The following is a 12,176-nucleotide window of genomic DNA, read 5'->3' as shown; positions in this document are numbered from 1 at the left end:
GCCCACGGTTATCGAGGGTGTCATTTGTCCAGCACAACCGCCCTATATGTATATGTGTGTGTGTGTGTGTGTGTGTGTGTGTGCATGTATGTACAAATAAGTATACATCTGATTATACATAGATTTTGATGAGACTGAAATAATATCAAAACGAACATGTAGAATACTTCAAAACGTATCATTTTTGCTATTGCCATACCCTACAAACTACGGCCTGCGTGACACATCAGACACGTGATTCAATGCTATCCTGCCCACAGTGCACAAAGAAGCGGCAAAGTTTCAGATCCTTTTGGATAGAACGGTCTTTTGGTGCGCCCAGTCACGTGACACTGGAGTCCGATATTTAGATGGTAGGCCTACCTTGGCAGAAACAAGTTGGGTAAAGTTTAGAGATAGTCTTTATATGACTTAATGATTTAAGTCACATGACCACTGCCACAACTAAAGCCAACACAGTCATAGTCTTATCAACATATATCTGTTCTTTAAGAGAAAAAAAAAGTAGACATAAAATAATTAACAATAGGACTGAATGATGGTATCAAAAAGTTAATGAAATGAAAGTTATTCAAAGAAAAGTAAATCAAATAAAAGGATAATCAAATCGAGATAGCTTATAAGTTTTTTCAAGACAATCATGTGTGTATGAAGAATAAACATGAATATTATGTCGGCGGGCAGTTTCTCAACAAAAGCAAGCCCTCAAACAATTTAAATCAAATAAAAGACCAAAAAATAAAGGTGTATTCCAAATCTGAATCGAAATTAGACTAAGCAAAATGTGGTCCTGCAATGATAATATCTAAGGCTAACTCTGTACGCTTGCATACCAGGATCTAGGTTGACTAACCCACAGAAGTCGACTGGTGACATGGGACATATCTCACTTCTGGCCTCAATGGCATTCACGACACCTTCATCGCACCCTCATGGTCCACCGCCCTTCTCCGGTAGCATTCATCGGACGTGTCGATCCGTTCAGGAACTGAATAGGGCGAATGCGTGGGACAACGTAGGGAGCCGTCCAGGCTTTGAATAGATTTGTCTTTTTTTTTTTTTAAACTCCAAGGAAAAAAAAAAACAGAAAGGAAGGAGAGGGGATGCCGAGCTCGAGCACTCCACCCCTCCGTTGTCGCCTCGTTGGGTGTCGGTATACGTCGTTCAAATGTTTTCATTTGGAAAGCTGGAGAACCCCCTCACCCCGGCCTCTCCCCTCCAGACGATGTGGCGTATTCATTCTGTTATGCTATGGTACTACACAGCGTTTTTTTTTTGTTTTGTTTAGAGATGGATGTAAGTGTCTCTTTTGTAGAGCTGGATCCCAGGGGTGTCGCAAACTGAAATGGGGGAGGGGGTGGCCAGGGCTGATCACAAAATGAGGTGATGTCTACCAAGACTATGTTAACCCTATACTGCCTAGCTAATGCCGGGCACTAAAACAACGCAAGGTGTTATAATGTGGGGACATCCGTATCGGCTTGAGGGATACGTTCACACTATGGGGACTAAATGGAAGGCTTCTCGAGGACTGCCTGCCAGGGAATCCAATAACATCTAGTCATCCATTGACCTAATTAAACGGAGGGGTGAGTGTGCTAGCTTTTCTCTACACACACGCATACGAGCACACACACACACAAGCGACCATGTTCTTTTCGTCGTGAATTCGTGATTATTTAACATTTTGTGAGTCCCAAGCAGTGGCGTACTGAGGGAGGGCGGGTAGATCGACCGCACCTGGTGCCCGAGAGTAGGAGGACGCCACGTTTACTGAGTGATCACTCCTCGGTTTCGTTAACTTCATTAACAGTTTATGTAAATCTAAGTTTCGTATTGTTTTCTGGTGGCTGTTCTTATGCATATACAAATTAATTTACACTATTGGGAAATGAAGGGGTTAGGGCGCCGACCGATCCTGCTGCCACGGGGCCTTTCACTCTTATTACGCCTCTAAGCCTATGCGTTTTCAATCAATACTGGGTGATCGGAGTTATGATTAGATGTTATAGTTAGGGTATTAATTTGTTTCGCATCGTTTAAAGACACGTTATCTGCTATTCTAAACACGGTCTCCTATTTCAGAACATTGTTTACTGACACATTGGGTTAGTTTGGTCATTCGGGCAATACATATTGGTATTATATGTGCATTTGCACACTAGCGCGCCATAGTAACATTGTTTGTGTTTTACGTAATAAATGGAGTTCCTAATATGCCTTCCCTCTTAAACACTAGTTTGTTATTTGTGTTACACGAATATTCTACATGGTGTCAGAAGCTAGAATGTGAGAAACAAATACATACACTTACTTTTTCACTTTTACATCATTGATGCCCATACTACGGCCCGCGGACCACATTCGGCCTGCGTAATAGTGCTACCTGGCCCTATGAAAAGTCTTCACACAATACAAAATAGAATCGATTCCAAATCACGATTTTCTTTCGGTGAACAGCAGCCCCCCCCCCCCCAAACCCGCACAAGGTTGGACATCACAGCTTTAGAAGCAGACGTGTGGGTTAAAGATGTAATAATAACATAGTAATGAGTTTCAGTCAATGCTGGACTTTTTCCTTTAAATATTCACACTCTTCATCTTTTATGAGCGACTCTTTAGAGCGGCTTCTGCTTCTGAGCGTCAGCTTTATAAATAAATAACAATAATAATAAAATAAAAGCTCTATTAAAAATAATTTCAATTGCATTCACCGAACCATATATATATATATATATAATTTTTTATTATTGCTGATGTAACGTTTGAGGTTTATCAGAGTACCCCTTCTGTTTAGGGGAGTTAGTGATGGAATTGTAGATTGAGTCTACACTAGAGTCAGCATTGGGCCAGTGCTGTGCGTTGGTTGTGTAGAGGCCAAATACGCACTAATGTGCTGTGTTAGGCTTGTGGGACCTGTAGGTGCAAAATGCTTACTTGTCTATTAACATTATATTTAGAATACAATATTTGCCACATTCAATAACAGATTACATTATCATTTTACTCGTGGTAAATAATGCCATCTCATTAAATACTATATTGATATGTTAACATCTAGCCAATTAGTTATTGTAAGCAAGAAGGTGGATATTGAATGTCAGTGGCCCGGGCAAACGAGCTAAGGCTTAAAACACAACATTGACAGTAATGGCTACATTTTGGTATTCTAAAAACAGTCCTTTCTTTTTTTTTTTAAATTTCTGCAGGCTCTTAGTATGCACATACATATAAAACGTTATCTTTTGTCTCTAACTAAAGATCAGCAACTATATATGTATATTTAAATTTTATCTTCATTGTGATTATAATAAATACTGAAATAATGTATGCTCCCCCGAAAGTGAACTTATTCGCTTTAAATAATAAAATATGCATAATAGATGCAAATAGATACACACCATTTTTAAAACGCGATTTAATAGGCAGTCGGTTTTACCCGCTGTTATAATTCTTTTGCATTTCCATTACAATTCTAAATATATACATTATGTGTGTAAAACATGTCCACATGTGCAACAGCTAGGTCAGTTAATGTCTTTTGGAGCGTGCTTTTTCGTTTTGAAAAAAATTAAACATGCTCGCGAGTAGAAATCCTTTTTAAAAACTCTGTTTGTTCCCTAGTTGTATGAAATGCAACTGCTGCAAGTGTGATATTTGTGTGCAGCGTAATGTATTAGTAGGATTGAACCGCTGGGGCCGCCCTTTTTATAACTGTATTTTGACTCATAAAAGTCGTTTTTTTTCACATAAACACTTTATGTTTATTTATTGAACAAAATATCATATATGTAGATGATTAAAATAACCATTGTAACTTATAACAGGGTTCCCGCGGCATCCTGATTTTCCATGTTCCTGGAAATCTCCTGAAAACTCATGAAAAGCTTCATTAATTCTACGCGCCGTCTAAAAAGGAATTGTCAGCTTTCATTTAATAAAAAGGTAATAATATGGCGAATCTTAACCAAAACCGGAAGTTTTATTACTTTATTTACTATAAAAGTCACTGGCATATAAATATACATCAAAATCTATCTCGATCTGTTAAAAAAAAATTCAAAAGCAACATTTTAAAATTTATCGTGAATGTACGTAGTGAAGAATAACTAAAATGAAAAGAATTTATTCTTTAATTAAAAAATCTAAATGTTCACTTATTATCCTTATCCCTACACAGATTGGGCCCGCAAACTCCGCTTCAAATAGGGCCCGCAATTGTTAGGGCCGGCCCTGTAAAAATATATATATATATATATATATATATATATATATATATATATATATATATATATATATATATATATATATATATATACGTTAGTGAGAATATGGTTTCTCAGCGGCGTCTAGAATGGTGGGGATAAGATAGAACACATTACACATTATGCTAAACAGAAAATGTGAGAACCCCCTCCAAGAATTAGGTGAGAAAAGTATCGTTTCCACGAACCGCCCCAGTAGAATGAGGGCGCGGGGCGCCTGAAAAAAATACAAGATGTATGGGACACCTCCCAGGTAAGATGTATGGGTTCCTTCACCGTGTCACGGACATACAGCGCATAATAAGATGTTCTCGGTTACAGACTCACCCTACATTAGTAGAGAGTGACTACGCAGCTTACGCAGGCATCATGGTCTAAATACAAGTGCGTGCGTCAGACATACCTTGTGGAGGAACGACCCTGGGAGGAAAGCAAAGAATGTCCTTGGATAGAAAGGTGGCTATGTCCGGCCCTGAACTAAGGAATACAATTACTGCCAGCGCTATTGGGTTCAGGCGAGACGTACGCTAAGATAAGGAGAACGACATGCCTGCTCTGGGAGAAGACAGTGTTTCCCAAACTGTGTTCCACTGAACCCCAGAGTTCCTCAAGGCCTGAATTGGTGTTCCACGAACTACTGAAACAATTAACTAGTAGGCCACAACGTGAATTTATATCTCTTAAAAATTAAACAAAGGATTCCGCTAAATACGCAGAAAGTGTGAAGTGTTCCGTATAGGAAAAAGTTTGAGAAACACTGATATAGGAGAACAACTTAGACCTGCCTATAAATAAAGATCCAAAATGTGAAAACAAGAACAAAAAAATAAAACAAGACTTATACCTGAGGAAGAACGTCATATATATCTCAATACTATAAGATTTATTTCCTTTTCTTTATCAAAGAATACCAATTAATTAACGTTATTAAATTTAAGTGGTTGGTAAATTTCTGATGGATTCATGCAAACCTGATCCTAGAATAGGGAGAGGGAGACCGGAGAAATAAGCTGTACATAATTTGTACCAGACAGACAGACAGACGGACAGACAGACAGACAGAGAAATTAGATATGAGCTTTGTAATAAATGATGAAATAATGAATGGGGCATACATATAACATTTATAATGACAGCACTAGGTAAACAGATTTAATTGAGAGAAAATTGTCAATTAAATATATCGAAATGGTGGTGAGTCCTTACCATAGTAGGTAATTGTCGTATTCAACTTTACAACATGATTGAATATATGGTCAAATAACTTCAAATGACGAATGCATATGTACGTAATAGTAACTTCGAAAAAAAAAGCAGTATAATTATTTTATCAAAAACATATTCATGTATTCATTACAATATATTCTATAAATAATGGTGTTTTGTTATGAAGAGACAATTAGCATGCATAACTTTAAAAACAAAAGTATTCACATTTTAGAGTACCAAAAGTAGCCGTTGCACCTATGTTTGGCATGATCATTAATTATCATTTCATAGATCGTAATGATTAATATTTAGTGATTATTATTCCATAAGTAGAAATAATTGTTTGATGTGAAGTAGTGATTATTTCATTGAAATGATTATTCGATGGGTAGAATGACATTTCGTATATACGATTATTTCATAAAATGTAATGATTATTTCATAGAAATGCTTATTTTATTGGTAGACATAAATAGATGGGTTATTTCATAGGGAGAAATTTATTAGCTCATATGTAGAATTGATTTTTTTCAGAAATGAACATGGCATGTTTTGAAATACGCATTGAAAAAAGTAGAAATGAAAATTACTTATTTTAAAATGGTAGAACTGAACATTTCATAAGTAGAAATAAGTATATTCAGATTGGGGCTTGAACGCTACAACGAAACAGACACGGACTGGTTCGGTTGTCAGGACCGGTTAGGTTCTGGTTCAGCGTGATAATTATCTTCCCCATTTATCAACACCAGTATTCACATAGACGTCTATGACATTATATGTTCAGGTGTTACTCAGCCTCTACACAGGAAGCCAGGGGAAGGGGTGGGGTGGCGAATGAGAAATGTCTCTGTTAATTACAATTAAAGATCATGACAGTCCTGGGCTGCCACCCCTCGTTTCCCGATCCCCTCCCTGCCTTTTCGTGGCACCGTATTTCGCTCACTGTTGAATGTGCTTACCTGAGTTTACCTGTGTGTCTGTGTTACTGTGTGGGTGTTCGTGCGCACGTGCGTTGATGTGTAGCAGCAAGGAAGCTCAACAGAGATTGTTGTTAATAATGGGATTGTATACGTCTTATTGAAGCATAATGCTGAAGATGTTTCTCTAATACCTTTGAACTAGTAATAGTCACAGAACGTAGCGCTATCTCTTTAGTATCTCAGTACAAATGATAGTCCTAGAACTTAGAGCGGTCTTGGTAGTTGCTTATACCCATCCAAAAAGAGAGAGAGAGAGAGAAATATTAACAAAACAGGGGAAAGAGAGAGAAAGAGAAAGGGGAAAGATAAAGAGAGAATGATATTGTATCTACAAATACACATTGTCACAGCTCAACTACACATTATATTCCAACTATAAATTGTTCTATTTCATTGACACATGTTCACGTCTCAAAACTATGTTGTTGACAGCTAACACACCTGTACATCTTTCTCCAACAGGTTATCTCAGCGAAGACGACAGTGCACCTCCAAACCAAGCCGCCAACACATCCGGCAACAGCACCAGCAGCGCCACCGGCAGCCGCCGACTCCGCACAGCGTACACCAACAACCAGCTGCTGGAGCTGGAGAAAGAGTTTCACTTCAACAAATACCTGTGCCGCCCCAGACGGATAGAAATAGCCGCCTCCCTTGACTTAACAGAGCGGCAGGTGAAGGTCTGGTTCCAGAACAGGCGCATGAAATATAAGCGTCAGTCCAATGGCAGCAAGGGAAAAGGCGGATCCCGAGACAGCGACATGGAGGACGGAGAGACCAACGACAGCAGCAACATCGAGGGGGAGGACGCCGCCCCTGTCCACGCGAGTGATCTTCAGAACGGCGAGGTGAAGGTCGAGAAGGAGAACGGTGTTGAGGACAATGTCAAGGTCAACGAATCGGTCAATTCCGAAAAGGCGATGTCCAAGAAAGAAAGCGTGATTTGCAAGCTTGACCCCGAGGCAGAAAAGAGAATTGTTTCGGTGGTAGATAACTTCTTAGAACTTAAGAGCCCCAAACTCTTCGACTGTTCACTCCAGCCTTGCTCTAGAAAAAGGAAGCATCCTTCAAGCAAAGGAAGCAAGGATGTAAAGCAAGGACCAGCGGAGTTAAACATCCAGGTAGAGACTGGGCAGCCGTCCCCCAGCCCCCAAATCTCCACCCACAGCAACGCCTCTTCACATGATTCTGGTCTGTGCTCGCCCGAGAGTCTTCACAGCAACACCAGCCCAGCCCCCTCCCACATTTACCAGAATCACCAACATCACGGCACCCAGCCCAGCATTGGAGTATGTTCCGAAAGGACATGCCCTCCGCCAAAACAAAATAACGGGACTCTTCAAGTAAAATGTGAGATTCCCTCTAGGTATGATCAGCAGAGCGTGTCTGTGAGCGGAAAAAGGAGAAAGGCTCAAAGCTCCAACGCGTCTGCCAACAGACAGGCGCCGACAGACTTTACGCACAAACAGAAAGGCAGATCTGAAAAGAAGATGCACTCCCCATTCACACTGCAGTCGCAACCAGGGTTTCAGGACCCGTCATACGATCTAAGATCATTAGATCAGTATCCGGACTGCTCCCAGCAGTTCCGGCCTGGAAGAACAGCGTACGAAAGCGATCCTCTCCGCGGGCAGAGTGATCTATTCTCAGCCTCCCACATCACTACATCAAGATCGGACTCGGCCCCCTTCTCGGGCACAGATGCACATCGGCGTAGCCCCATCCTGCGTCAATCGTGCGCCGCCGCCGGGACGACTTCCGCCAGTCTTCACGACTTCTCCATGACTTTGTCGCCCGGCGACTCGAGAAATTTGCATACGTCGAGTCAAGGTGGAAGCTTCTATTATCAGCAGGGCTATCCAGGCTATTCAAACACGTATTCTGGGTTCAGCAGCGGAACAGCGATACGCAATCCCACGTACAATGGCGGGAACATTGACATACCAAGAACTGTGTATTCACCGGCAGACAATGCAGAGATTGACCAGGGTGAGCACTATCAGAGCTACAGGGACACTAATGCTATTTATTACAACAACAGCACACTCTCGTGCGACGGGGGCGGCCAAAACAACAATCGCCTCAGCGGCGCAGACAGCGGCCTGGGCCTTCAGCAGCACGTGTCGACTTTCGACGTCGGCTATTTTAAGCCTGACTCTCGGCACACAACGGCGCCCTCGCGCTCCCCTCAGCCTCCTTGCTACACCAACAATGCCGCCGCCCCGAGCGCAGTGGACGCCCCCCTGTACCAGGCCCCGCTACAAGACAGATTAGTTCAAACGCACGTGCGCCATCCGATTTCCGTGGGCGTGGACGTGGCGCCTAGTTACCATAACAACAAGAATATGGCGTCGATGAAAAGCGATCCTTCAAACCATGTCTATCAGTACGGGGCAGGATTTAATCCGCGATCATTCGTCGCCTATTCGAGTGCGGACAATAGCGGACTCGCTGGCACATCCAACGAGAACAACAATGGCTACCAGGGCCACCAAAAGAGGTCGCCAGGCAACGTCAAACAACAACAGGGTAAGGATGTAGGAATAAACATGGCCGTTCACAACCCGGACAATAACTCTACTTCCGGTCAATGTAGACTTGTCTCCCCATCCTGTCAAGCCAACGCTCGGGACAGCATGACCGATTCTGTGAAACAAAACATGATGAGCAAAGCAGCGGACTTCGTGTCCGGACAGCTGTCCGGTCCGCCATATGTTCATTCGTCCTTTTCAGTCGCCAGCGGCAACTACTACAACAAGGACGGCTACTCAGACTGGTACGCCCCTTCCAAATGCACCTATGCAGGGGACCCGGGGTACAACATGGAAGATAGGGGAGACTACTTCAAGACAATAGACTCGCCGGGCACTCACGGACAATACGACAAACTCCAGACAGCTATGTGCAGGCCCGCGGCTTATGGAGACCCCGTCCTGTCTCCGCCACCGCTGTCAGGTTACGGCGGGTTCTACGGACCCTGCAGCACGCCGCCGGTGTCGACGCCCCGCGGTAACCCTTATTACGCGGACGCTTACCACCTCGGTAACAACAACAACAGTAACAATTTTTGTTCCAACATTATTGACGGCTACAGCAGTGGACCGGACTTTCAGAGCATAGTTAACTTGTAGCTGCGGTCCGTTTTATAAGACATATCTTCTCTTTGAGCTCGTCTCCGAGTCTAATAGCTACCTAGCACAGTTAATTAATAGCTACCTAGCACAGTTAACTAAAAGCTACCTAGCACAGTTAACTAATATCTACCTAGCACAGTTAACTAATATCTACCTAGCACAGTTAACTAATAGCTACCTCCTAGCTCTGTGAACTAATAGCTACCTCCTAGCTCTGTGAACTAATAGCTACGTAGTACTGTGGACTATTAGCTACCTAGCACTGTGGGCTAATAGCTACCTAGCACTGTGGGCTAAAAGCTACCTAGCACTATGAACTAATAGCTACGCAGCACTGTGGACTATTAGCTACCTAGCATTGTGGGTTAATAGCTACCTAGCACTATTGGCTAATTGCTTCCTAGCACTGTAGATTAATAGCTATCTAGCACTGTAAACTAACAGCTACCTATCACGGTGGACTATATGGATATAAAGATTTATGTGAAATAAATAATATTGTTAGTAGACCAACATGTTAGCCTACAGTTTTGAGGGAATTTTCTTTGTTTGTTTTGTTGTTGTTGTTGTTTTGCTAATAATAAGGCATTGTCTATGGATTTGAAGATGAGGGAATAGTTTATTACCCTGTGTGTCTACGTAGACCAACTTGAGACCTATATTTGTCAGCTCTGAATGTCTAAATAGAAATAAATACATTAAAAAAAAAAAGTTTGTCGTCCGTTTCCCAGTGTCTAGTCCAGAGCTACCTCTTACACTAGTTTAGTTTAAATTAAAATAATGTTCACACTAAACATCATTTCATGCATATGATTATTTATATCTGTTGATGATCGGTCGTTGACCCGTGGCACCAGTTTGCTAGTACAACTAAACCGAGGTTGGTGTATTATACTTTTAAATTGTGGGACTTACAATAACTTCAAAAAAATTAAATACAACTCGATTATTGAAAGCAAAACATTTCTTGTGTACTATCTGTAGTTTTTCACAAAGCAGGCGGTCCGTTTCATAACACTATTTAATAATGTCGACCCTGGGAAGGTACTGGGCTTTATTCGGGAAGTGGGGCTATCTACGAAGATCTGATTTCTGAATTTGTGAACATGCACTATTTACATTAGATTTTTACCAAATATTTAAATTTTTACTACCTTTACTATTTTAACTGTGAATAGACCTTGATTTTAATTATATGACTGTATAGAATCTGGCCCTTGTTGTTTAGAGAGAGAGTGGTCCTTGAGGGACTGCAGGCACGACATGGCCTAAATTGTGCCGATGTGCCTCAAATCAACAAATCAAATCAAATCAACCGTTTCATAAGTGTCTACAACAAGTCCCAAGTCTGATCTGCCTTTTTTGGGTCCACAAATAATTTCCAACAAATGTTAGGAAAGACTACACACTCGCGTCGAAACTTTTCAAAACATATACTCATGGGCGCCAGAAGAACTCAATGAAGTCCTGTAGGTCCGCTCTTGTCCTCTACTGTCCTCTCTACGAAAAGCCATTCTGTTAAGTAAAAAGATCACTAAGGATACGATATCGGTATAATCTTATTTTATCCTTAGAAATTGTGCAAACATGTTATTACAACAGACCAGCGTTGAAAAGTATTTCGAGATTTACTTTGCTCGATACGAATGGTAGCTGATAACAAACAAACAAACAAACAAACACTTATCTGCGTTCACTCGTTGGGGAAACGTAAAGGCGGTTGGTCGTTGTGCTGGCCACATGGAACCCTCGTTAACCGTGAGCCGCAGAAACTGCCCTATAGATCGTAAGGTCTGTGTCACCGCGTTATTTTGTATACCAGTTACCCTCTGACATTATTTCATGTCGCGAGTAGTCCCCCGAGTTTTCACTCGGACTCTAGTTGGACATTTCCTTACGGCAGTAAAAGGACATTGAAAACAGTTCAACACTGTTACAAATGTTACACTCAAAGCAAATGTTACACTAGATTTGTTTTGTTTTTTAAATACTAAAAGAATAACAGGGAGGGAAGAGTAAGGTGGGGGATAGAGGTTGGGGAGGGGGGTAGGATTTAAGCCCCAGGAAGTAATCCATGATTAATTAGGCTGTGTATGAAGGAAGACAGGAAGGAAGGGATATTGAAAGGGATCGTACTAAACACACACACACACACCTACACACTGACAGACATAACACATACACACACACATATATACACACACACAGTGTAAATGACAATCCGATTGATCGATTCACGATTCGAACTTATAAACTCTATAAGCTGGTGGCCTACCTGTGTTCTATGTCCTGCGTTCTGTTTGCTCATGGGTTTTCACGCGGACGTTACTGACCGTGTTGGGGGGGGGGGGGATGAAGAGGACTAGACATTGCGATGTTTGTTTGTATACGAGTAAGACCCGCAGGAGCCGCCTATGCAGACTTACTTTTAAAAAAATATCATCACATTAACTTTCTTTCAAGATATCAATTTAAAGGTCGATTTCGGAGACACTTATGGGACAAGACAGGGGCGTAGCTAGCAATTTTCTATCGTTTGGGGCCCCTGCATTTTGTGAAATATTTAATTTTTTATGTAAAAAAAC

At 41.5% G+C, this 12,176-nt stretch overlaps 1 protein-coding gene across 1 annotated transcript in view; it reads left to right on the top strand.

Moving 5' to 3' along the window:
* LOC106076791 (uncharacterized) overlaps positions 1–11,936 on the top strand; it is a 33,895-nt gene extending 21,959 nt beyond the window's left edge. The window contains exon 3 of the mRNA XM_056004792.1: positions 6,920–11,936. Within this exon, the coding sequence (XP_055860767.1) occupies positions 6,920–9,588 (2,669 nt within the window). The 3' untranslated portion in view covers positions 9,589–11,936. The remainder of the gene's footprint in view (positions 1–6,919) is intronic.
* The last annotated feature ends 240 nt before the right edge of the window (positions 11,937–12,176 follow it).

The sequence above is a fragment of the Biomphalaria glabrata genome, chromosome 11, assembly GCF_947242115.1.
Source record: "Biomphalaria glabrata chromosome 11, xgBioGlab47.1, whole genome shotgun sequence".
Lineage (NCBI taxonomy): Eukaryota > Metazoa > Mollusca > Gastropoda > Planorbidae > Biomphalaria > Biomphalaria glabrata.
Note: the sequence above shows the minus strand (reverse complement) of the source record. Positions and strands in the feature narration are given on the sequence as shown.